Source organism: Mastigoproctus giganteus, chromosome 6 (assembly GCF_048544385.1).
Source record: "Mastigoproctus giganteus isolate SK-2022 chromosome 6, ASM4854438v1, whole genome shotgun sequence".
NCBI classification, from domain to species: Eukaryota; Metazoa; Arthropoda; class Arachnida; order Uropygi; family Thelyphonidae; genus Mastigoproctus; species Mastigoproctus giganteus.
The window spans coordinates 195796253-195823438 of NC_143580.1; the positions used below are offsets into that span (position 1 = coordinate 195796253).

General features: G+C 39.1%; 1 protein-coding gene across 3 annotated transcripts in view; it reads right to left on the bottom strand.

Moving 5' to 3' along the window:
• The window catches only part of LOC150084856 (muscle-specific protein 300 kDa-like), a 1257473-nt gene that overhangs the window by 144352 nt on the left and 1085935 nt on the right, over positions 1 to 27186 (bottom strand). For all 3 annotated transcript variants that reach the window (XM_090376651.1, XM_090376652.1, XM_090376650.1), the window contains one exon: positions 21682 to 21838. In XM_090376651.1, the coding sequence (XP_090232777.1) occupies positions 21682 to 21838 (157 nt within the window). The remainder of the gene's footprint in view (positions 1 to 21681; positions 21839 to 27186) is intronic.

Genomic DNA, 27186 nt, shown 5'->3' on the forward strand with positions numbered 1-27186 from the left:
ATTCATCTGACGACACAGCGCCTTCTTTTTTTCACGCAGAATTTCTTCGTAGCAAGCTAACAATTTTTTTATTCATTGCTTTGTAGCTATAATGCATTCTTCGTTGGAGTCTATGTTTTCTAAAATTTTTAAGCCCTTTTCAATTGAGCTGAGACCTTCTGTCAAGCTTGCAATTGTCATGTGCTTTTCTGGTGCAACTGGGTCTGAAGTGTTGGATACTTCAGTGACATTTTGCTCATGCATCTCTATGAGTTCATTCATTGTCAGCTCCTGACTATGTGAATCCAACAGCTCGTTGACATCATCACCATTGACTTCCAAATCTAATTGCCTGGCAACATTAACAACTTCTTCTATCACATGAGCGACATGATCAGTTTCTGGCATTGTTTTCGTCTCATTTTTGAAAAAAAATGGACAAAGTTTCTTCCAGATACCATTCAATGTTTTTTTGTGAATTTCATCCCAAGAGTCTTCTATGATTCTTACGGCATCTAAAGCATTGAATTGTTACCAAAAGTCTTTAACAGATATCTCACTATTTTGTCTCATAGCTTCATTCAGACATGCAAACGAATGCCTCGTGTAGTAAGCCTTGAATGTTTTGATGATTCCCTGGTCCATCGGTTGAAGCAAGCTGGTTGTGTTTGGAGGCAAAAACACAACTTTCACACGTGGGTTGAAATTAATTAGGGTGGCAGGAGGGTGACCGGGTGCATTGTCAATAAGAAGCATCACTTTAAATGGAATCTGTTTAGACTTGCAATAACGTTGAACTTCGAGTATGAAGTGGTGACCAAACCAGCCCTCAAAAACGGAAGCTGTCACCCAAGCTTTATGATTTGACGTCCAAATCATTGGTAAGCTAATTTTAGATATATTTTTTAAAACTCTTGGGTTTTCGGAGCAATAAATTAAGAGAGGTTTTAACTTGCAGTCACCAGCTGCATTCCCGTCAACCATCACTGTCAATCGGTCTTTGGAAACCTTAAAGCCTGGAAAGTTTTTTTCTTCACGCGCGATAAAAGTTCTTTTAGGCATCTTCTTCCAGAACAGGCCAGTCTCATCCATGTTAAATACGGTTTCACTGCTATAGTCACCTTTTTCTATCATAGCCTTGAGTATCTCAGGAAAAGAAGACGCAGCTTCTTTATCGGCACTTGCTGCCTCTCCACTCTCCGTGATACTGTGCCAGTTACAGGGAGTTTTAAATCGGTTGAACCAACCGTTACTAGCTACAAAGTTTTCATCTTTGCCTGCCTCCCCAGCTTCTTCTTTCAACCTCTCAAAAATCAGCTTAGCTTGATAGCACACAGCGTTCTGATCGACTGGACAATTGTTCACTTTTACTTGATTATCACACCATAATTTCAGCATTGTTTCCATCTCAGCAATAATACCATGACGTTTATGAATTATGTTGAGTTCAAGGATTGAGCATTTTTTACCCCTTCGAGAATTCTTTCTTTATCTTTTATGATTGTTCTTACTGTGGATTCCAGTTGCTCAAACTTCTTTGCCAATTCACAAATTTTCATTCTGCTATCAAAATCCTTAATAATGTTAAGTTTACATTCCAAAGATATCGTTTTCCTTTTCTTACTAGGTGCAGGAGAATCAGATTTACTTCATTTGAACGACATAGTTTTTTTAAGGGTTTAGAAAACATATAACAAAACAATCTTAACTTTCGTCGATCGTAATTGTGCACGTAGAGTTCGCGCAAAACACGTCCAATGCATATCACAGCAAGAGAAACACTGAGGGTCGTTTTTCATATGCCATCGATATATATATGGCTCAACCGACGCAATCCAACCGACGCAAAAATTTCTCTCGTGAAAACGATGTAATTTCTGACAAAAGTTGAGCATGAAAATCGAACGCACACACATAAATATGACAGTTGGAATACAAATTCTTGTATATGTGTGTGCAGCTCATGCGGCAGCAAAGTTGAATTTTGTTCATCTTTCGCTCTCACTCTCCGCCATTGCACCGTATATCGATAGCATATGAAAAACGACCTTGAAGATAGTGGGCGGCAGTGTTGCCAAACGAAAAAAATCAAGAACCACGTAAGTCAAGGTAGCGTAAGTCGGGGTATTACTGTATATATAAAATATAAACAAAAGTATTCGAATACAGAGAGATAGTTGGAAAAAGGCTTTTAATTCGAAAAAATCTAATACCTTTGGCTTGTATGACTGCTGTAGTTTCAGTTACTTATAAATAGGCACATGAGGTGCTAGCTTTGGGGCTCATGATAGAGGGGGGCCTTGCGAGGCCTCTGTAATCTCAAATTTTTAAAGGGATTTCTTATTTTTAACGCCCTGATCTAAACTAGGGCCCACTTTTACCTACTGTGTAAACAGAGACAGGTGAAATTTACTGAAAGTGTGGATGACTCATTTCTCCAAAAGAACAGATTAATTTCCAGAATAGAGGAAAATCACTCTCTCCTAATTCTCTAATAGGGTGTAACAGTAGAACAGGTTGACCACGCCGTATTATCTGTCGGAAATATGACTTAATCTTTTCCACTGGTATAAACACAAGAAAGCAGTTGACCAGTGTGACTTCTTGGTACAGTATGTGGAAGAGTCTGCACAGTAGGACAGTGATATCGTCACCATCCTCCCTCACACCAGGTGGAAAAAGCTGGGGTCCGAATCTGCCGATGAAGTGAGGAAGTTTAATGGCTTTTTTCACTCCATGGCTGAGTTATTATTTATTATTATTATTATTATTAGCCATATGGTGCAAGGAAGCCTGAGGCTTATGCTGCACCAGTCAAAAAAAAAATTTCTAAGTTACCCTGAGAGAGAGAGAGAGAGAGAGAGAGAGAGAGAGAGAGAGAGAGAGAGAAAGAGAGAGAGAGGAATCACCAAGAAAGAGAAGAATGATGATATCCAGCTCAGGACCCTGGGTGTACCAAGCCCATACTCACCAGATGTGAAAGGCGCCTCCGTAGCCAGGTGGGCAGGAGCAGCAGTGTGTAGCACACACTTCTTGATTAGACCGGGGTTCGAGCCCGTAACCACCAAATATGGAGGATGTGGAAAGGTCAGGGAATGACCACCGCATATCCCCCGGAGCAATATGGCCTTAGTTGCTAATGCTCCTAAAAACCAACAAACAAACAAACCAGATGTGAGGCCCCCCCCTCCGGGGGCTAGTCGGTGTCAGGCATAAATAGCAAGGTTCTCCCTCAGAAACTGGGATTTTTTCGTCCAGCAATACAGGCAAATTGACCAGAGAACCCAGGCAATTTACAGACATAATACATACACCGATGAGCCAAAACATTATGACCACCTACCTACTTAACACGATATTGGTCCTCAGTGTGCAGCCAAAACAGCTCATACCCGGTGAGACATGGACGATACAAGATTTCTAAATGTGTCTTGTGGTATCTGGTACCAATACGTTACCAGCAGATCCTTTAACTCCTGTAAGGTCTGAGATGGAGCAGATCGGAGTTGCTGTTCCAACGCAAACCACAAATACCCGATGGTATTGATGTCTGGGGAATTTGGAGGCCAGGGCAATATCTGGAAGTCATCCTCATGTTCCGCGAACCAGTCTCGAACATTCAGGCGGTGTGGCATGGCGCATTATCCTGCTGAAAGAGGGCACCGGCAGAGGGGAAGACCGTTGCCTGAAAGGGTGTACCTGGTCAGCAATGATGTTTAGGTAGGTGGCAGATGTCAGAGTGCCAGGCACATGGATGAATGGATCCAGGGTATCCTAGCAGAACATCGCCCAAAGCACGACACCCCCGCAACCGGCTTGTTTTTGTCCCATGGTGCATCCAGGCACCATCACTTCCCCAGGTAAATGATGCACACATACCAGGTCATCCACATGGTGCAACAGGAAATGTGATTCATCGGACCAGACGACCTCCTTCCAATCAATCAAAGTCCAGTTTTGATGCTCACATGCCCACTGTAGGCACTGTCGCGGTGAACCGTGGTTAGCATGGGCACTCAGAGCGGCCTGTGGATACGCAGCCCCATTTTTAGCAGGGTTCGATGTACTGTGTGTTGTGAGACATTACTCCCGTTACCAGCATTCCAATTACCGGCGAGTTGCACCACAGTCACCCTTCTGTTGCCATGTATCATCTGGTAGAGCCTTCGCTCACCTCCAGCATCAATGAGCCGTGGTCGTCCAACACCTTGCTGGTGGTTCGTGGGTTCCCCCTCCTCGGACCACTTTCGGTAGTTATTAACCATGGCTGACCATGAGCACCCCACCAGCCGTGCCGTTTCGGATATGCTCTGACCCAGTTGTCTGGCCATTACAATTTGGCCTTTGTCAAACTCACTTAAGTCCGCTGCCTTTCCCATCTGAAGAACAAGAGTAACACTGATTAATGGAGCTCAGTATCAGGTGTTTTTTTTTACCGTGTCCCAACCCATGCACGTGCCGTAATTTATCTGTAGTTGCTTTGATTTGCATAAAGACTCGTTGGTCATAATGTTTTGGCTCATCGGTATATATAAGAAATTGTGGATAATATAATAGTTTGAGTTTTTTTTTTAATATGTTGGAGAGGCGGTCGTAAATGTGTTACGAAATTGTGGAATGTTAATCCTTTTAACATTCCTTTTAGAATGTTAATTCCGAAATTGTGGAATGTTAATCCTTAATTTGTGCTTTCTACAGCAGCAGCTCTATTGTCGAAAGGCCAGAGGTGCGAACATTGTATAACCAAGTCTCTTGAAATCAGTTTGTTATATGGAAATTTTGTTCGTTCTACAGAAACTATTTTAATTGGACCACCCATGGATTTGGGAATCTATATAAGCTGAGACCTGAAAACTGTAACTTGTTGTTGTTGTTGTGCTTGGATTTTTCTGATGCAAAGGCTACTTAGGCCATATTGCACCTATCATAGTAGTTAGTACTAATTTTATTGGCTTCTATGGAAGCAGTTAGAAACGGTTATATAAACCTATTCGTTTCAGAAAGAAAAAAAATTCTGTAAGGTTTGAATTTTCGCCTATGATATGGCTAAGTGTAAGTTCCTGTAAGTTTGAGAGAGAAGTGAATGAAATTAGATGGGAGTTGTTATACAAGATGCATTCCAGGAGTATGTGTTTTATTGTGAGTGGCTTGTGGCAATGTGAACACTGTGGAGGGTCATTACCTGATAACAGGAATAGATGGGTCAAATGGGTGTGGCCTATTCGGGCTCTGGCCAGGACAAACTCTTCTTGTCTGTTTGTGCCAAAATTGGAGGCCCATAATTGCGGTATAGGTTTAATTTCAAGGAGTTTGTTATGAATGTGCATTTGCCACTGTAGTTTCCATCGTTCCGTACATATATTTAGTATATGTACTTTGTAATCCCTGAACGGGACCAGAAAATTCATTGGGGATGTGCTGGATGGATGCTTGGCAGCATCATCTGCAATTTCGTTTCCCGGTATTCCAGTATGGCCTGGGATCCAGCAGAAGACAACATTTTGCCGATGATCTCGGAGACGAATCAATTCTGATCTGATTAGCTGTAGTAGCGGATGAGTAGATGAGGAAATCTTTTGCATTGCTAATAGGGCACTGTGCGAGTCTGTGTAGATTATACTCTTTTTGATTGAGAGATTGGAAATGTTTTCCAGAGCAAGCTTTATGGCATATAATTCAGTGGTGTAACTGCTGCATTCTGTCGGAAGTGACACAGAAGTGATAGTGTCATGGAATACCACTGCTGCACCTGATCCATTCTCAGACTTTGAACTGTCAGTATATATTTTCGCAAAGTCGGGATAACTTTGTAAATGTGCAGTGTGGAGCTGCTGGATGTTAATACCCGTTAAAGAGTGTTTCCCCCATTGGTGGAAATAATAGTCACAACACAGCATGATGACAGACCGTGGAGGAACGTGATCTCTGGGTTCTTGGTGGACTTCATTGAGTTGTATATTCCAGTTTTCTGCTAGTTTCATTAACCTAATACCTGCAGGCCTAGTTGCTTGTGGTTTGTTTCTATAGAAGATTGTGAGTGGTGGATCATTAAATATTGACCAATTAGGATGGGTCGACTGACTTTGGATCTTGGTTGCGTAGTTCAATAATAACATCTTTCTTCTGATGTTTAGAGGAGCTTCGTAGGCTTCTACATAGAGACTTTGCACTGGAGATGTTCTGAACGCACCTAGAGCTATTCTTAGAGCTGAATGTTGAATAGGGTTGAGACGAGATAAGGCACATTCCCTAGCAGAATCAAAGACAGGTGCGCCATAGTCCAGACGAGATCTAATTATGGATCTATATAAGTGAAGCAAGGTGTAGCGATCTGCTCCCCAGGATGTTGCTGATAAGGCTCTGAGTATGTTCATTTTTTTTTTGGCAAGCTGTCCGGAGATGTTCAATGTGTTTTTGATAGTTTAACTTACAGTCAAAAATTAAGCCAAGTAGACGAATACTATTTGCTATTGGAATAAGATGGTTATCTAAATGGAGTTCAGGATCAGGATGCATTTTACGTATGGTACAGAAATGAATGGCAGTAGATTTCTGGCTGGATAGTCTGTAACCGTTTTGTGTTATCCAAATCTGGATCTGATTTATTGATATCTGCAATTGTCTCTCAATGTAGTTCATGTTTTGAGAGTGGCAGGAGATTGTGAGATCATCGGCATAAAGACATGAGTCCACTGTTTTCGGAATAAGTTCAGTTAAGTGATTAATTCTAATTGCGAATAGAGTGGCGCTCAGAACGGACCCTTGAGGGACTCCTTCTTTCTGAACAAAGTTTTTAGAGAGAATTCCTTGGTAACAAACTTGAAAGGATCTTTGTTCTAAGAAATTTTGAATGAAATATGGCAAATTTCCTCTCAGGCCAAGAGAATGTAGATCCTTTAAATGCCGAAACGCCATGTGGTGTCAAAGGCTTTCTCAATATCCAGACAGACCATAATGAGATGCTCCTTTTTGATGAATGCATTTCTGATGTTTGCTTCGGCTTTAATCATAAGGTCCAATGATGATCGATTTTTTCTGAAACCAAATTGATTGTTATTGATTAAGTTTTGGGACTCAAGATACCAAGTCAGACGGTGGTGAATCATTTTTTCGAGGGTTTTGCTCAGACAGCTGGTAAGTGAAATTGGTCTGTAGTTTTGAGGAACAGAATAGTCTTTACCAGGTTTTGGGACAGCCAGAACGTAGGAATGACGCCAGGAGCTTGGGTATGTATGTTCAGTGAATATTCGATTGAGGAAAAACAGCAGTGATGACTGTGACTTTGTATTTAAATTTTTGAGCATTATATAAAATATCCCATCAGGGCCAGCAGCGCTGTTCCTTGTGTTGGTAAGAGCATGCTGAAGTTCAACCATGGTAAATGGTTGATTATATTTTAGTGCACATCTGTCAGTGAAATTCAGTTTGGATTTTTCAGTTACACCTTTAATTTTTTGAAACGATTGGTCATAAGAAGTTGAGGACAACTGAGAAAATACAGATCCTAGTGCATTTGCGATTTCTGCAGGAGTAGAGAGTTCCTGTCCATTCCAGTTAATTAGTGGAGTAGATGTTGGAGGAATTTTGCCATTTAACAATTTTATCTTATTCCAGATCAGTCTGATGTCTGTATTTTTATTAACTGAGGAAGCAAATTTAATCCAAGATTCCTTTTTTTGCTTTCCGTCTGATATAACGGGCTCTTGCTCTAAGTCGCTTATAATTAATAAGATTGGAAGTGGTTGGATGTTTGTGGAATTGATTCCAAGCTTTGTTTCTCTCTTTTTTTGCATTGTTGCACTCTTCGTTCCACCAATAATTTAATTTTCGCCTTTTCCTGACTTGGTATTGTGGAATTGCAGCAGTTGCAGCTGTTAGAATTTGGTTTGTTATATGTTCAGTAACATGGTTGATAGAAGAGCACTGTATGATATGGTTGTCGAACGAGACAAGCGTGCTATTTTTTATCCAATCAGCCTTTGGAAATTTCCATTTTACTGGATTGTCTGTTGGTAATGAACAGGAAGTTTGAACTTTGCATATTATTGGGAAATGATCGCTGTTGTGAGGGTCGTTAAGAGTTACCCACTGGATACTTGGATAGAGCACTGGAGAACAAATGGAAAGGTCTATTGCAGAGGCTGATCCGGTAGGAAAATGAACATAGGTAGGAGAGCCAGTATTTAACAACGTTAGATCCTGTCTATCTATTAACGTTTCAACAAGTTTTCCACGCCTGTCTAAGCTGGAAGAACCCCATAATGGGTGGTGAGCATTAAAGTCACCTAGCAGACAGAAGGGAACTGGTAGTTGCAACACAAGATCTTCGATTTCCTGAATAGAATATGGACGATTAGGTGGAAGATAAATTGAGACCAATGTAACGGTGATTCCAATTACTATGCGTGTGGCAACAGCTTCTAAAGAGGTTTGCAATGGAATGCATCTGGAAGGAACTCTTGAGTCCAACAGGATGGCTACTCCTCCATGAGCACTATTAGTGTCAGATCTATCTTGTCTGTAGATAGTGTAATTTTTGACTGTAGTGGAAACTTGGGGTGTCAAGTTGGTTTCCTGTAGGCACATAGCTACAGGATTGAAGCAGTGAATTAGTTCATTGATATCATCGATGTTGCTGCGAAAACCTCTACAATTCCATTGAATGATGTGTTCCATTATTTGGTTTTGTTCGTGGTAGATGTATCTAACTGTTTTTTATAAGTTGATTGTTTATGACGGTCCGGTTTTGGTTTTTCTTTTCGGGGAAAAGTGGGACGTCCCGATTCATTGCTGTCGTCCATATCATCTTCTGCGTGTATTTCAAGCAGTTCTTCTTGACCAATACAAGCATCTGTATCCATGCTTGTTAGACCTGATACTTTCGTCTCAGCAGAATAAGATCTTTGCAAATTTTCTGCTGCCTGACGATGCGGAAGTCTCTGGGTTGGAATTTTGAGTGGCGTGTTATTGCTTTGGTCTATTGAATTTGGTTTAGATGGATGCTGGATCAAGAGTACTGATCGTGCCCAGTCTGATATTGATATTTTTGGAGAGATGGATACTTCCGTCTGACATGCCACTGATTCGTGTCTGAGAGTAGTAGAAGCATAAGTGCATTTTGGCATACTTAGGTTGATCTGTTTTTTCGCTTCTTGGTAAGAGACTGTTTTCAATTTTATATTTTTGTATTTTTTTCCCTATCTTCTATAGTTCACAATCTTTGGAGTAGGCTGGATGTTTGCCACTACAATTAGGACACTGTGGTGTTGGAGCTTTGCATTCAGCTTGCGTGTGATTCTTGCAGCTGCAGTTTGGACATATAGCGTCTCTACGGCATGCTGTCTGAGAATGGCCGAACTTTTGACATTTGAAGCATCTGAGCGGATTTGGGATATATGGCCTAATGCGGCAATTCAAGTAACCTGCTTTGACAGAACCCGGTAGATTTGGAGTACTGAAAGTCAAGATTATGTTTCGCGTGGGAGTTAAGTTGCCGTCTTTTCTGATCATGATACGTTTTGCATGAGACACATTTTGATCTTTTAGCTCTTGGACAATTTCTTCCTCAGAAAGATATAATAGATCCCATTCGGAGATCACTCCTTTGGAAGAATTTAGTGTGTTGTGTTGGTAACCTGAATTGGTATTCTGCTTAAAGAAGTAAGTTGCAGTAGTAATTCAGAATGTCTTGAGTAAGATGCCTCTACTAGTAGATCCCCTGATTGGAGACGTTTAACCATTTTTGGTGAACCTGCAGCGTTTTCTAGGCATCTCTGGATGATGAAAGGTGAGAGCTTACTCACAGGTTGGGATGACAAAGAGTGTATTATGAGGAAAGCTGGAGATTCCTGTTTCCTAGTTTCCTTTTTTTGTCTCTTTGAAAGAGAGAAGTCATCATTGTCGGTGTCATTGTCATGTTCATGTTGAGAGCACTTCGGCTCTAAACGTGGAAATTCACTTATTTCCATCTTTGCTCCTTTTAGCCCCGAGGGTTGGTTTTTCCCCCAGGTTACCGGCCCCACCAAGTGGAGGCAGGAGCGGTGCCACCAGTGACCAAGCAGTTGTTTAAGTTAGTGGATTTGGTTAGTGATATATATAACGAATAAGAAAAGAAAGGTGGATTGCCTTTCTGGGTTCTTACTTTTGACTTTTAAAGCACAGAACCACTTCAAGTAAATAAAATAACAGCCGCACTGGAAAATAAAGAAACTATATCACTTTGGAGATCACTCTATATAATCACTGGAAGAAAATCGCTTGTCACTATCGCTTCGCACTCGGGGCCGAAAACTGTAACATTTAGTTTAATTGGTGATGTGCAAAGTTAAAGTGTGATATGTAGGAGTGCATATACATATTTGGTTTTTAGGAGCATTAGCAACTAAGGCCATATTGCTCCGAGGATATGCGGTGGTCATTCCCTGACCTTTCCCATCCTCCGTATTTGGTGGTTATGGGTTCGAACCCCGGTCTAATCAAGAAGCGTGTGCTATGCACTGCCGCTCCTGCCCACCTGGCTACGGAGGTGCCTGTAGGAGTGCACACACTGAAGTAAATACAGGCATGTACCTATCTCTCTGAAAGTAGTGCTGTAGTTTAATAAATTTTTATTCTGTTGTAACAGAAAATTTAAATATCATACCTATGCAATGTTTCTTTATCTACTGTTACTGTGGCAAACGTTTCTCTTATTGAAAGCTTTTTATTTTCTCGCTCTTAAAATATGAATTGATTCAAGTGTTAATTTTTTATATTGAATCAATATCATTATCAGTTATATTACTCCTGAGTATGATAATGTAATTACATTACATTATCATACTCAGGGGTGCCAGGAAGACATGTTGCTCCCGGGCATTGATGACCCTAGCTATGGTACTGATATTACTCTTAAGCTATGTTACTATAATCTCATTTGAATTAAAAATTTGAAACTGTCAATAGATAACGAATTAAATGAAGCAGGAATAAAAACAATGATATATTTAAAAAGGCATTAATCATAATAGCAGCAATTATGCCAAAGAAGAAAATGTTTCAAATATTGAGTATGTGTACAATATTATTAATGATGGATTTGGATCGACATTTCTGAATGTGGAAACAATTCTGAAAATATTTCTCACGATTCTGTGACAAACACAAGTGGTGAATGGTCTTTTTCATCAGATCACATTAATGATATGTGTGTTTATTTTAAGATACGTTCAATTTTGGATCGTATTGACACAGAACTAATGAAACAAATTCAGTCTGAAGAAAATTATTGGTGAGATATTTTAAAAAGAATTATTGCTACTGTTCAGCTTTTGAGTAAACTTGGTTTAGGATTTAGGGGTAGTAGCGACAAAATTTATACGGCACATAGTGGTAATTACTTAAGTTGCCTAGAATATTTGAGTAAATTTGATAATTTTTTAAGAAATCACATAGAGAGGTATGCTAAGTGTGGACCCAGCAAAATCAATTACCATTTACATAAAACCTGCGATGAATTTATAGAATTGATGGCAGAAAAAGTTGAAAGAGTGATGGTTTCTGAAATTGGAGAAGCAAAATATTTTTCTATTACTGTTGATTCACTCCCTGACATTAGTCACATTGATCAATTAGTGTTTATTATAAGATACATGTCACAAAATGGTATCATCAAAGAATGAATTTTAGGTTTCCTTATAGAACATCACAATGGAAGAATTCTATCAGCATTGGGCTTACTCAATCCATCTTAAACATCTCCATCAGAGACTTCTTGCAGATGTCTAGTCTCCAGGTGCTGCAAATTGCAAAACTGTAGCCTTTCCTAGTAAGAGTGCCCTTTTGTTCCTCTCACCAACAAATCTTATTACTCTTCTCTGCACTGCTTCCAACAGACCTGCGTCCTTCCTAACATGAGGCTTCCAGACCTATATGCAGTATTCAAGATGTGAGCTAACTATTCCCTTATACAAGGTGCCTCTGTAGCCAGGTGGGCAGGAGCAGCAGCGCGTACCACACGCTTCTTGATTAGACCGGGGTTCGAGCCCGTGATCACCAAATATGGAGGATGCGGAAAGGTCAGGGAATGACCACTGGGTTCAGGGATAAGGAGGTGATTATTCCCTTGTATAAGGCAATGGTCAGGCCACACATTGAGAACTGTATACAGGTCTGGAGGCCTCATTTCAAGAAGGATGTAGAGCTGCTGGAACGAGTACAGAGAAGGGCAACAAGAATGGAACAAAGGGTTGCTCTTACGAAGAAAGGCTTAAGTTTTGCAAATTACAGTGTCTGGAGACTAGGCACTGGTGAGGTGATCTGATAGAGGTGTATAAAGCCTTGAATGGTTTGAGCATGCTCAATGCCGATGGGATTCTTCCTCTTGCTCAGAATAATCACCTGAGAGGGCATAAATTCAGATCGAGGAAAGACAGATTTGGATAGATGTGCGGAAATTTGCCTTTAGCCAGCGGGTAGTTGGTTGGTGGAACAGACTTCCATCCCTTGTTGTGGAAGTTGATAGCCTACATAAATTTAAGGCTCAGCTGGACAGGTATTTTGAACGAACGGAGGGGTGAAATGGAAGTGGGTTTTTTTTTTGGATGATGCTGCATAAGCTTGCTTTCTTGCGTCATATGCCTCTACAAATGCTAATATCCCCGGAGCAATATGGCCTTAGTTGCTAATGCTCCTAAAACCAAAATAACAAACAAACAAATAACAAACAGCCTTATACAAGGGATAATCACCTCCCCATCCTTGCTAATAAAATTCCTGTATATCAATGACAAAACCCCATGAGCTGTCTTGGCAACCTGTCTGCACTGCTCAGAGAACTTCATATCTGACTACACAACTACCCCAAGTTCTTTTTCATTCTTCACTGCCCTGAGAGTGGCACCACACAGCTAGAGTTATATCTGTCAGTTTTAAAAATTCTTTAGTGTGTTTGACTGCACTGGCATACAATTTGGAAAGAATTAAGTTGATTATCTGTTTTGCTTAGTATGAGACATTTTTCTCTACCCTGTACTTTAGAAATTTCTTACCCAAGGATTCATAAACTTTAGAATATGCAGGGTGAGCACCTAGACAATTAAGGAACTGCAGCATTGCATTCAGATTGAGATAAAGAGGTCAAATAGCCACACCTTGAAATGCTGTTTGGAAGTGGCCATACTTCTGGTATATTTAAAACACTAACTGAATTTGGAATGCATGGATCAATCTTATTGAAGGATAATGTCCTTTCTAGGGGTAATAACATCATCCTGTTTGATCATCGCTCTTTTGGCATCGATGACCTGTTGTACTTTAAGTTCTTTAATAATTTCCTCCTTCGGAATATTGAGGAGGTCCTATTCTGAAATGACACCTTTAGACAGTTCTTAAAATTCTGCGTGAAATTACTTAAAGGGGAAAATTTTGGAAAGTCATTTGCTTCAAGAACTACCTAGAATGGTTTGAGATGAGATTTTTCCATAAGATCTAAACAAAGTTGTTTAACCATTTTAGAAGTGCCTGTCAGTCATTATACTCTAATGCACAAAAAAAGGGACCTACAATATTAAAAATGGCATCAAGTGATAGAGGAGTTAAAAGACAGCATGTGAACTTAAATGGGGCACAGAAATTAGAGCTAACTGAGAAATTAGAACAAGGCATCTCAGTAGCATGTGTTTGTGAAATTTACAGCATAAAAAAAAAAAAAAAACTGTTTCTGATATCCATAAATCAAAGGCCAAATTGCAACATTTTTCTTTAAAATAGTGTTGATAGCTCTAAATGTGGTTCTACAGAGGGGAGTAAAAAACACATGAAAGTTGCACAAGATAAAAACTTAGAAGAAGCTGTGTATAAGTGGTATGTTCAACAGAGATCTAGTAGTGTAGTGTTAATGTACAAAGTTTTGAGTTGAAATCTGCATGTGAAACTCCTGGAAAACACAAGACAATGTTAAGGCAAGTGATGGGTGGTCGGGACGTTTTAGAAAAAGGCATGGCATTGTGAACAAGAAAACCAGTGGTGAATCTGTAAGTGCAGACACTTCACAAGTTGAGAGTGTGTGTGTGTGTGTGTGGTATGGTTGTTTATTAGCGCATTAGCTGCTATGGCTATAGTGTGCCTATTCGTAGTTATTATCGGAAAATAATTAAGAACGTAGCAATTCAAATTCATTTCAGTTCTGAAAGCTATTCATAAAAGATTATACACTCTAATTTGTTTCAGAAAGCAAAAAAGTTCCTTAATATTTGCTTCCTCTCCTATGATATGATGTAGTGTCAACGGTTCTTGAAGATTAGCCAGATTTTGAAGTGTTGAAGTACGATGTGGTTGATAGTGTGGACAGTCAATCAAAATATGTTTGACTGTTATCAGAGCAGTGTGAACACTGAGGAGGATCATTGCCGGTGTGTAAATGGGTGAGTCAGATGGGTATGCCCTATTCTTATCCGTGCGAGTACCACTTCTTCTCGCCGAACTGTCTGAGTGCATGAGTGCCATAATTTTGGGTCCTGTTTCAATTGAAAAAGTTTGTTATTTGTTTCTTTATGCCATAGCGCTGTCCACTGTGCATGGTATGCTGTTTGAATTATGATATTATAATCAGATGCTGGAATGAAGGCAGAGGTTAAGTCTAAGGTTGATGGATTTTTAGCAGATATATCAGCTAGTTCATTTCCTTTTATTCCTGAATGTGCCGGAATCCAGCAAAACTTCACTAGTTGTTGACGGTTGTCAATTTGCAATAGCAAACTCCTGATTTTAATTAAAATATGGTGATTCTTTTGAGAGGGATTCTGCATTGCTCTAATTGAGCTGAGAGAGTCAGTGTAAACTATATATTTTGCAGATGGGTGTAGAGTCATATTTTCTAGGGCTAATTGTATTGCATACAGTTCTGCTGAAAAGTTGGTATACTCAGGTGGAAGAGAAACTGATATGATAGCAGAGGGAAACACTGCTGCTGCTCCAACAGTTGAAAGAGATTTGGAACCATCCGTATATACCGGCAAGAAGTCAGCACAGCTTTGAAGATGGCTAGCATGGAGTTGTTGCACATTCAGTGTCAGTAGGCAATTCTTTCTCCATTGTAGAAAATAAGTATCACAAGTCAGTTGAGGAAAGGGGGTCCACAGAGGATGAGAGTAATTCTTATCTGTTGCCTATTGTGGAGAGGAACATTCTAGTTCTGTGATATTTCAAGGAGCCGTAGGCCAGCTGGTCGGATTTTACTTGGTTTATTTCTATAGAGATTAACTAGTGGTTAATTTCTATAGAGATTAAGTAGAGATTAACTAGTGATTAAAAAGGTATGGCTGAATAGGATGCAAATAGCAAGTCTGTATTTTGGCTGCATATTTAAGTAACAGCATTTTTCTGCGGAGATGCCCTATAAGCACCAATTGCAATCTGCAGTGCATTATGTTGAATAGGATCCAGCCAGCGTAGTACACTCCTTCGGGCAGAATCATAAACTGGAGCACCATAGTCTAAACGGGATCTGATCAATGCTCTATATAAGAGCAGCAAAGTTGTACGGTCTGCTCCCCAAGAATGGGCAGATAAAGCTCTTAGCATGTTGATCTTTTTGAGACAGGTAGTACGTAATAATTTAACATGCTCAAAGAAGTTCAGCTTACTGTCCAGGATTAGTCCCAAGAATCTGATATTGCTGGCAATCGGAATGGTGGCATTTGATATCCGAAGTTCAGGATCCGTATGCAGTTTGCGTTGATTGCAAAAGTGGATCACAACTGTTTTCTGTTGGGAAAGACGATATCCATTGAGCTCAGCCCACTTTTGTACTTTATTGAGAGACATCTGCAATTGCCTTTCAATAGATCTCATATTCTGTGAATGGTAAGAAAGAGAGAGATCGTCAGCGTAAAGGTACGCCTCTACAGTATTTGGGAGTTCTTTTGTGATAGAATCAATTCTGAGGGCAAACAGGGTTGCACTCAAAACTGACCCTTGTGGTACTCCTTCTTGCAAGAATGTAGAAGAAAGGGAATTTTGATATCGCACCTGAAAAGATCTGCTCTTGAGGAAGTTCCTAATAAATATAGGCAGGTTTCCACGGAGACCATGATTATGGAGGTCACGGAGAATTCCATAATGCCAGGTAGTATCAAATGCCTTCTCTATATCTATGGAGACCGTAACTAGGTGTTCGTTTTTAACAAAGGCATTGTGAATTTCGGATTCAGCCTTGATCATCACATCAAAGGAGGACCAGTTTTGGCGAAAGCCATGCTGACTATTACTTAGTAGATGTTCGCTTTCAATGATCCAAGTGAGTCGACTGTGGATCATTTTTTCAAGAATTTTACCGAGGCAACTGGACAGAGATATTGGTCTGTAACTATTAGGATTGGAGGGGTGTTTTCCAGGTTTCAAAAAGGCCACAACTGTAGCATGGTGCCAAGAAGTGAGATAAACATTTCCCAGGAAGATTCGGTTAAAGAAGGCTAGTAGCATTTGTAAGTTTTTCTCATCAAGGTGCTGTAACATAACATAATATATCCCATCTGGCCCAGCGGCATTGTTGCGTGTTGTTTTGATGGCTTGCATAAGTTCACAGTATTGGAGTGGCTGGTTATAGGGAAGTAGCAGTGAAGTTCGAAAGTTGATGTGTCTCTGTTCTGTGGTGGTCTTAGTTTTCTGAAATTCCAGAGTGTAGGTGGAAAAAGCTGAGACGTCTAGACCATTGCAGGAGAGAATTGGGCAAGGAACAGTTGGAAACTTCCCGGAAAGCTGCCTAATTTTCTTCCATATTAATCGTGGGTTCATGTTTCTATTGATAGTCGATGCAAACTGAGTCCAAGAATCTTTCTTGGCTTGTCTTTGAATGAGATGAGCTTTTGCCTTTAGTTTCTTGTAGTTAATAAGATTGGAGTTCGACGTTGTTGGAGTTCGACGAAATAAATTCCATGCTTTATTTTGTTCTTTCTTCGCTTTTGTGCATTCCTCATTCCACCAACAGTTGAAATGGCGTCGAGTCTTGGAATTTGATATTGGAATTGAGCTTTTAGCTGCAAATAAAATGCAGGAAGTGATATAATCGGTAACTTCATCTATGGGATGTAGTTGTATAATTTTTTTGTCCAGTGTGATTGCTAACTGAAATTTGTCCCAATTAGCTTTACAGAATTTCCATTTCCTCCAGGGTTCGTCTAATGGTGGTTGTGTAGTCATCAGATTAAAAACAATTGGAAAATGATCGCTGCATGACTGAAAACAGTATCGGGGAGCAAATCGATAGGTCAATGGCAGAAGTCTGTCCATTAGGTAACTGTAATAGGGTGTGCGAACCACTGTTAAGAAGAGTGAGGTTTTGTTTTTCCAGTAAAGTTTCGATCAGTCGGCAGTGTCTGTCTAATTTAGATGATCCCCATAAAGGGTGGTGGCCATTGAAATCCCCTAGCAGGCAGATAGGGGAGGGTAGCTGTAATAAAAGTTCCTTAAGATCATTATAAGAGTAAGTATGATTTGGTGGGAGATAAACTTAGACTAGAGTTAAAGCAGTCTGAGTAATCAGACGCACAGCGACAGCTTCGATTTGGGTTTGGAGAGTGATTTGTCTAGCTGGAATCGTTGTGTTAATTAAAATAGCTACACCACCACGAGCAGAATTGGATGTATTCCGATCTAGTCGATAGATTGAGTAGTTTTTTATGGAAATGGAAATTTGAGGAGTTAAATAGGTTTCTTGCAGGCAGAAACCGACTGGAGAGTAGCGGTTAATTAAGTAATGAATGTCGTCAATGTTGCCACGAAAACCTCTGCAATTCCATTGCAAGATGTTAGGCATTACTTGAATTTAGAAGAAGAAGCTGTACCTGACGTGGCTGTCTTATGACGTTCTGGCTTTGGTTTGTCTCTTTTTGGAAATGTAGGGCGACATGTGTCCATATCTTCTTCTTCTACAAATATTTCCAGAATCGGATCTTCCTGTTTGGATGAATACTCTGGATGCATCGATGTGTCCTGAATAATCTTTTTTGAAGATGAACTAGGATTATTTGGAGTAGTAGCAATCACTGGTGGAGGAGGAGGAGATTTTACTGGAATCTTAAGAGGCGTATTACTTGCTTGGTCTGAGTGCTTCAGGGTATTGGACTCTTGCTGAGAGAGGACAGCTCGAGCCCAGTCGGAGATTGATATGTTATGTGGAATGGTAACATCAATTTGCGTGGCTATTGTCTGATATTTTTTTGCGATACTGGCATAAGTACGGTTATGTGTACTGGGTGCAATTAATTTTCTTGCTTCCTGATAACTAACTTTATTTTCAACTTTATATTTTACAATTTGTTTCTCTGTTTTCCATCTCTCACATGTCTTAGAGTAGGCCGGATGGTTGCCTTTGCAGTTGGGACAGATCATTTCTTTCACCGAACAATCACTTTGAATGTGATCAGAGGATCCACAGTTGGGACAAATTGGGTTGCTTCTGCATGTCGTTTGAGAGTGACCATACTTTTGGCATTTATAACATCTCAACGGATTGGGTATGAAAGGACGAGTGCGGCAAAGAAGATATCCTGCTTTTACTGATGAGGGCAGATTTGGACTATTAAAGGTGAGAATTATATTTCTGGTAGGTATGAGTATATTGTCTCTTTTGACCATAATTCTTTTTACAGCGATTACATTTTGTTCCTTAAGCTCTTCTTTAATTTCTTCCTCCATCACATTCATCAGGTCCCAACTAGATATTACACCCTTTGATGTATTTAGGGTTGCATGTGGAGTTACGTTAACTGGAATAACAGCAAAATTTGTAATTTTTAGTAGTTTTTCAGAATGCCTGTGGTTTAGAGTTTCAACAAGTAAGTCCCCTGATTGCAGTCTCTTAACCGTCTTGGGAGACCCTGCAATACTTTCCAGATGTTTTTGGATTAGAAAAGGGGATAGCTTACTGAGAGGCTGTTCTGATAGTGAGTGCATTATTAAAAATGCTGGTAAGTCTGTCACAGAGGGATTGGTTTTCAACCTCTTTGCTTGTGACGAATCATGTTTATGTTCTGTATCTGGCCGACAGCTTGTTGACTCTATAGATGGAAACATATCTTTTTCCATGTTGGCTCCTCTTAGCCCCTGGCAGATGAACTTTTCTGTCAAGGTTACCGGCCCCACCACGGGGAGGCAGGAGCAGTGACTGGTGTGACCAAGCGAAGTTAGTAGGGGTTAGTCTATTAAATATGAAAAAAGAAAGGTTACTTTCTTTTCTTGCTCTCGATCAGTACTTTTGAAAAAAAGAGCTGCTATTAAATAAAAGGATTTATTAAGGAGAAGAAAGTAAAAGAGAACTAGAATTCACCTTTTGAGAATCGCAGTGAAAGCACAGAGAAATCGCTCAGTCACAATCGCTTGGCACCCGGGGCCTTCACAAGTTGAGCCATTTAGAAAATTTATAAATGAACTTATTAAATCTGAGGGCCTTATTTTATCACATGTTTACAATGCCGATGAAACTGGCCTATTTTATCATGCTGTTCCTGAAACACTGGCCTACAAACATGAACACAGCACTCCTGGTCGCAAGTTAAGTAAGGAGCGAATTTCTGCCTTACTTTGTGCAAATGTTGATGGCTTGCATCGCCTGAAGCCCATGGGGATAGGGAAATCAAAGAAACCACGCACTCTTAAAGACATTACGAATCAGTTGCCTGTTATTTACACCAGCTCAAAGAATGTGTGGTTTACTTCAGAGATTTTTTCTGACTAGTTCTTCAACCACTTTGTCTCTTCTTTTGAAAATTTCCCCCAATAATGTAAAGGCATTGTTGCTTCTTTACAACACCCCTGCTCATGTTAGTGCTGAGAAGTTAGTTAGTAAGGATGGCAGAATTAAATGCCTTTTTTTGCCTCCTAACACAACTTCAGTTATTCAGCCAATGGTCCAGGGAATAATTGCAGCCTGCAAGAGGCTGTATAAGGAGAACTTTTTAGAAGAAGTAATGGTTGTGCTGGAGGATGAAGAAGATGCAGAAGAAGACACAAGAGGAGCCAGGACACTTCAGAATCTACAAGCCTACAACATTAAGTCTGCACTCTTAACTTTGCGGCTGCTTGGAAGGAGATGAAGACTACGACTTTGGCAAAGGGTTGGAATAAGTTGTTCTACAATACTGAACCGGATTTGGATTTTGAAGGATTTGAGGCAAATGACTTTCGGTGCACCCTTGTAAATGCTGGAAACTGGGAAACAACTGAAGATGATGTTCTGAAATGGCTTGAAAATGATGAAGGTGATCCTGGCTACCAAGTCCTCACTGAAGAAGAAATTGTGGACGAGGTTCAATATGGCAAGGCAGGGGAAAAGAGCAAATTACACCAGCACAGCCCACACTGTCTGAAATGAGAAATCTCATGGACATCGCCATCCACTATATAGGGACATCTTCTGACCCTGAAATTGTCCCTTACTATGAATATTTTTGGCAGTTCAGGGTGATCATTATTAAGAAACAACATCAGAGTGGCAAACAACTGAAGCTGGAGCTTTCTTTAAGCGAGCTTCACCGACTCCCACTCCCATTTCACCTCCAACTGCTTGTACATCTCAACCGTCTACAAGCAAACAGATGACACCAGTACCTCCATTTGTGAACATTCAGAAGAATCTGAAGCTGAGGATTCACCTCTACCTTCAGATACTGAATAACGACTACTGTACTACTACCACTATGGTCACGGCAAAATACTCTTCAACTACACTGTCAAAAAGTGAGTAAATATTACATATTCTTTATTATAATTTAATAATTTTATATTGTACAATACTGTATATTGTATTGAAGCTTTTTTTTACATTAAGAACAAATAAAAAATGCCCCCCCCCCAAGTTACATTAGTCCGTTAATTCGAGGGTTTTCTGTATACTCAAAGTAACCAGCCCTATCATGTGGAGGGAGTGGTGATCACTTGGTCACCAATGAACAAGTGATCAGAGGTTATTGGTTAGTGTGCTATTTTAGTTAATTATATATAAGAAAGAAGGTATCTTTCCTTTCATGTTGGAAAGCTTCTTTACTCTGAAGAGAAAAAAAATCAAATAAATGTGTAAGTTAAAATACTTTAATACTTTCATACAGGCTCCAAATGCCAAACAAATGATAACTTAGAAAATTGCTATGATCAATTGCTTGGAAATTAGGCAGTATATGGCAACAATATGGCAGTATACAGTCACCAAAATATGTGACTTATATGGCACGACACGCAGCATTCATCAAGAAAATACTCAAATTAAAATACACTTTATGGTAACAATTAATAAGTATACGAGTAACAATTAATAAGTTCAATTGATCAAGCAGTTAAACCAGTTATATTATATACTTATTTAATGGACAAATGGAACTTCCAGCCAGTAAGCCAAGAGTTTTTGCTACAAAATGCTTTCTCTTTTGTGTTGACACAGACTGTATAACTTTGCTGTTTTCTATGCTTGTTTGTTTGTTTGTTTTGGATTTTATTGGTTCATTAGCAAGAGGGGTGTTTTCTATGCTTGCTTAAGTAAATTATTAAACATTTTTCATTGCCCACCTCATGTAGTATTTTCATCTGAATATTTTCTTGTTTTAAAATGATGCATTAACTTATCAGTTTGTCCATGCTTTAATATAATTTAATTTATTATTTACCTTTGCATTTAAAACAGAAAATATTTTTAAAATTATTTCTACTTTACTTTTTTCAGAGTATACCTACCTCATATTCTTTTAATTCTTCCATAATTGCTGCCCTACGATATACAGTTGAATCCAGCTTAGGATGTTTGATTTTTTCTTCAATGTCATGTAACCAAGTATTAAGTCTAGTAAGATCACCTAATAGCATTTCCCAATGATTTCTAGTTTCATGTATGCTGAAAGGTAGTGGTTTTTATTATTAATAATTGCCTTCAGAAATTAAACTGTCTTTAGTATTTCAGGAATCAATCATTTCATTTATTAATTGCATAATAATATGTCAAAATATTAGAAACTACACTTCTCACTTGAATTGTAGTAATGTACATATGAAATGCATTTCCACTGACCAATTATGAATTATTATAATCTTAAGAAAATATTGAAAATTTTAATTTTTTTGCATGTAATGAGGGACTTAAAAAAATGTAATGGCAATCAGTGAAGGATTATACAACTTTATTCAAAAAGGTGTTGGCTGTTTTATTGACTTAATTGTCATATTAATTTATTTTCTAGAAGTAGTTTCCTAGTCACGCTTCTTAGTTTATTTTGAATTTAGATAGCGATTTTGGAAGATAATACTGTAGAGCCTCTGTTCATAACCTTCCGCCATTGTTATAGTATATTAGATCAATAGGAATAGTGTAACGTATATCCTGAACTCAACAGTGTAAAGTATAACGTAAAACTAGATAGCGTAATACGTAGCAGTGTATTAGGAATCTGTTAACTTACTCGTAATATAGTATTATAAATTAATCAATAAAATTTATTAATCTTATTAAATTTCATTGTTAATTAAATTGTACTTAAATGGAATCATCACTCAGACTAGAGCAACAAAGCAATGGGCACAAAGCAGTGGGAGTGCTGTGGCTTGGGGAGAACCGAATGGAGCGATTCTCCAACAATCTAAAAAAAATATGTAAAATGTGAAATGTTTGTGGACTTTCTGGAACAGGTTATGATCTAGCCAAGGAAGATACCTGTGTGTGTGTGTGTGTGTGTGTGTGTGTGTGTGTGTGTGTGTGTGTGTGTGTGTGTGTGTGCGCGCACACGCTAGGTGCAGAGAAGGTGAAGAAATTAGATGCCAACTAACTCAGCATTCTGATGGGCAATTATGAGAGTTTGCGGTGTAGGGTAGATGCCCTCGAAGAAATAAATATGAGGGGCACATCAAACTTTCACCTGCCCAACTCAACGCCAGAGTTCACCATTGTGCATCAGGCAACACGGTGGCAATCTCCAAGGCAGAACGTGCTGATCCCATAGGAGCTAGTTATTGTGGGTAACTCTATTGTCAGGAAGATGGGGAATATATTATGCAAAAAGGATAGGTGGAACAGGACCAGGGTATATCTGCCAGGGGCAAAAGTTGACGTTGCAGACCAGATATCACCTTATAAGGGCATAAAAGGTGATACTGTTGTACACATTAGCACTAATGACCTTAAGAGTAAAAGCTCTGCAGATTTACTTAACAAGTACAGGTCAGTGTTGGAAAAAAGTTGGTTAGGGTTAAATTTGAAAGTGTCTGCAATTCTACCCACAATGCTTCTTGCAATGCTTCTATTTGAATGAGCGTAGAGAGCAAGTTGCTGGGGGCACATCAAACTCTCACATTAATAGGATGACTCCCAGGACATTCAAGAAGTCCTGGGAGTCATCATGGAACAAGTAAATACATGGGCTGTGTTCGGGTAATTAAGGGTAAAAACAGGTGCATGTACACCAATGCTAGAAGTATAGTAAATAAATTTGATGAATTTGAAGTGCTGGTCAAGACATCAAAGGCAGATATTGTTGGGATATCAACGACATGGTGTTACACAGATATAAGCAAAGCAGAACTGAAATTTGGGGAGTACAATGTGTCAGAAAGGAAAGACAGAGTAGGAAGGGAAGAGGGGTTATGCTGTTAGTTAGGAAACACGCCAGAAAGACTTTTGTAGATTTATTGGAGGATTGTGTTCTACAGCAACATGTTTGAGGGGCAACCAGAGGGAGTAATACTCTTGATCTCAATATCAGCAGTGATTATTCATGCATTAAGAATTTGCAGATAAAGGAACCACTAGGTGACAGTGATCACAGAGTATTGATGTGGGATTTCCTTAAAGATGTAACTACAATCAAGGTTAAAGAGAAGATTTTTTGCTTTTGAAAAGGTGACTACACTGGTCTCAGACAGTTTTTAAATTGTACATTGCGGGATCAACTGATGATGTTAAAAACAGCAAATTCTAAATGGGGAGCCTTCAAGGAATTAGTCTTGAAAGCTACTAGTCTTTTCATACCAACTAAGAAATACTATTCAAGAGTTAGACATAAATGGATGTCAGATGAACTAATGAGGATCGTGGAAGAGAAGAAAAAGGCATGCGATGCATATCAATTATAAGGTGACACAAAAGCCTATGGTAGATATAAGCTAGTCTGTAATCAAGTCACAAAGGAGATTAGACAAGTGAAGGCTGATTACAAGAAATACTTGGCAAAGAAAATCAGCAAAGATTTCTTTATTTATGTAAAGTATAGAAGAAAGGGAATGAATCAGATTGGTCCATTGATACTGATGGTTTGACTGAAGGGAGAACAGAAGTTTACTAAACTCTAACAAGAAGCTAAATGATTTTGCAATAATGGCGAGCAAAGTGGAAGAGAAATTGTTGAAATTAAACAAAAAAAAAGGCAACTGGTGTGGATTGAAGCTATCCAGTTATATTGAAGGGGGCCGCGAGGGAAGTAAGCAAACCCTTAGCCATAACTACGAGAGCATCCTTAGACAGGGGGAGATCCCCATGGACTGGAGATGTGCAAATGTATCCCCAGTTCACAAAAGGGGTTCAAAGGGTGACACAAATAATTATAGACCTATTAGTTTAACTTCTGTTCTGGTGAAAATAATGGAGTCACTGGTTAAAGATGCATTGCAGGATCATCTAGACAAGACTGCAGTAATAGTTCGGACACAGCATGGGTTTGTTAAGGAGAAGTTTTGTCTGGCCAATTTATTGGATACTATGATGTGTTCACAAAGGAACTGGATACAAAAATAATTTTGATATATAGATTTTAGGAACGCTTTTGATACCGTTGCACATAAAGGACAGATGTAGAATAGATGTGCGGAAATTTGCCTTTAGCCAGCGGGTGGTTAATTGAACAAAAGTTAATGGAACAAACTTCCATCTGTCGTTGTGAAAGTTGATAGGTTAAATAAATTTAAGGAGGAACTGGACAGGCATTTGGAGGGAATGGTGTGATTTTTTTTTTTTTTTTTTTTTTTTTTGGCTGATGCTGCATAAGCTCCTACACTTGCTTTCTTGCATCATGTGCCACTACTACTACTACTACTACTACATGGAAAACAGCTGTATAAATTGGAGCAATATGGCATTAAGGGCAAATTGCTACAATGGATAAAGGGATAGTTGAGTGGGAGATGACATAGAGTGGTAATAAATGAATAATGCTCTACGTGGACTAATGTTATTAGAGGAATCCCCCAGGGTTCAGTGATGGATCCATTTTTGTTTTGTGTATTTATCAATAATATTGATGATGGTATATCAGGCTTAATGTCCAAGTTTGCAGATGATACAAAGGTTAGTAGGGCTGTAAATGACAGTAAAGACAATATGATACTGCACCAGAAACTAGAAAAGTTAGGTAGATGGGCAGAGAAGTGGCAACTTAAGTTTAACATTGCCAAATGTAAAGTACTGCATATGGGTAGCAGTAACCCAAGAGAAACGTACCAACTGTGTGGTACTACACTCATCAAAGTGAAAAAGACCAGGGGGTAATTATGCAGTCAGATATGAAGTTCTGAAGCAGTGCAGATGGGCTGCCAGGGCAGGTCACGGAGTGTTGTCAATGATATATAGGAATTTTGCTAGCAGGGACAGGGATGTGATTATCCTGTTATACAAGGCAATGGTCAGCCCAGACCTAGAGTACTGTGTACAGGTCTGGAGGCCTCATTTTAGGAAGGATGTAGAGTTGTTAGAATGAGTACAAAGAAGGGCAACAAGATGGGTGAGAGGAACAAAGGGGTACTCTTACTAAGAAAGACTAAGTAAGTTTTGCAAGTTGCAACATTGGGAAACTAGGCATCTGCAAGGTGATCTGATTGACGTGTATAAGGCCTTGAATGATTTAAGCAGGCTGAATGCTGATGAGATCAGCATTCAGCAATGATGACTGCTGATGATCCTGCTCAGATAGCAAACAAACTGAATGAGTATTTTGCATCTACTTTCCCACATGAGGAGTTATTAAGGTTTGAAAATGGCAGAAGGTTATCAAATTGTAGCAGGGTGCTTAATTATTTTGTAATAACTGAGAGCAAAGTGGAGGAGAAATTGTTGAAGTTAAACATAAGAAAGGTGGATGGGATCTATCCAGTTATATTAAAGGAGGCGGCAAAGCTACTAAGCAAATCCTTAGCCATAATTATGATCAAAGGGTGACACAAGTAATTGCAGACGAGTTAGTTTAACTTCTGTTCCGGGTAAAATAATGGAGTCACTGGTTAAAGATGCATTGCAGGATCATCTAGACAAGACTGCAGCAGTAATTCAGACACAGCATGGATTTGTTAAGGGAAAGTCTTGTCTGACAAATTTGATAGGATATTATGATGTGGTTACAAAGGAACTGGATGCAAAAAATAATTTTGATATCATATATTTGGATTTCAGGAAAGCTTTTGACATTGTTGCACATGGAATACTATTGTACAAATTGGAGCAGAATGGTATTAAGGGTAAGTTGCTACAATGGATAAAAGGATGGTTGAGCGGGAGACGACAGAGGGTGGAAATCAATGGGTGATGGTCTTCGTGCACTAATGTTATTAGTGGAGTCCCACATGGTTCGGTGTTGGGTCCACTGTTGTTTTGTATATTTATCAATAATATTGATGAAGGTATATCAGGCTTAGTGTCGAAGTTTGCAGATGATACAAAGGTTGGCAGAGTTGTTAATGACAGTAATGGCAGTGTGCTACTGCAACAGGATCTAGATAATTTGGGCAGATGGGCTAAGAAGTGGGAACTGAAGTTTAACCTTGACAAATGCAAAGTAAGGAGGGCGCTGACTCTCTTTAAAAATTACAGCTGTGACTTGCAGGCTCCAAAAAAAACGATAAGTGTTTGTCTTTTTATTTATAATTGTTATTTTATATTGTACTTAATACGTAGTCTTATAGTTATAGTTACGCTGGTTATTTTTATTTTAATTTAGATAACACAGTTTTTGTAGATATACGTAATACTTAATATACGTAAAACCGTTATTTCATTTGAATCTTGCAGCCATTGTTTTTGTATATAGTGGTAGGGAATTCAAAATTTTAATTGAGGTAGTTAGGTAGCTGTAACGTATAATTTATAGAGTAATACGCTTCACTGTTTATATTAGATAGCGTAGTATTGACATTTAATTAATTTAATTTATTGATTTTATTAATTTAAAATATCATGCCCCAAACTAGAGCAGCAAACCAACACAAACA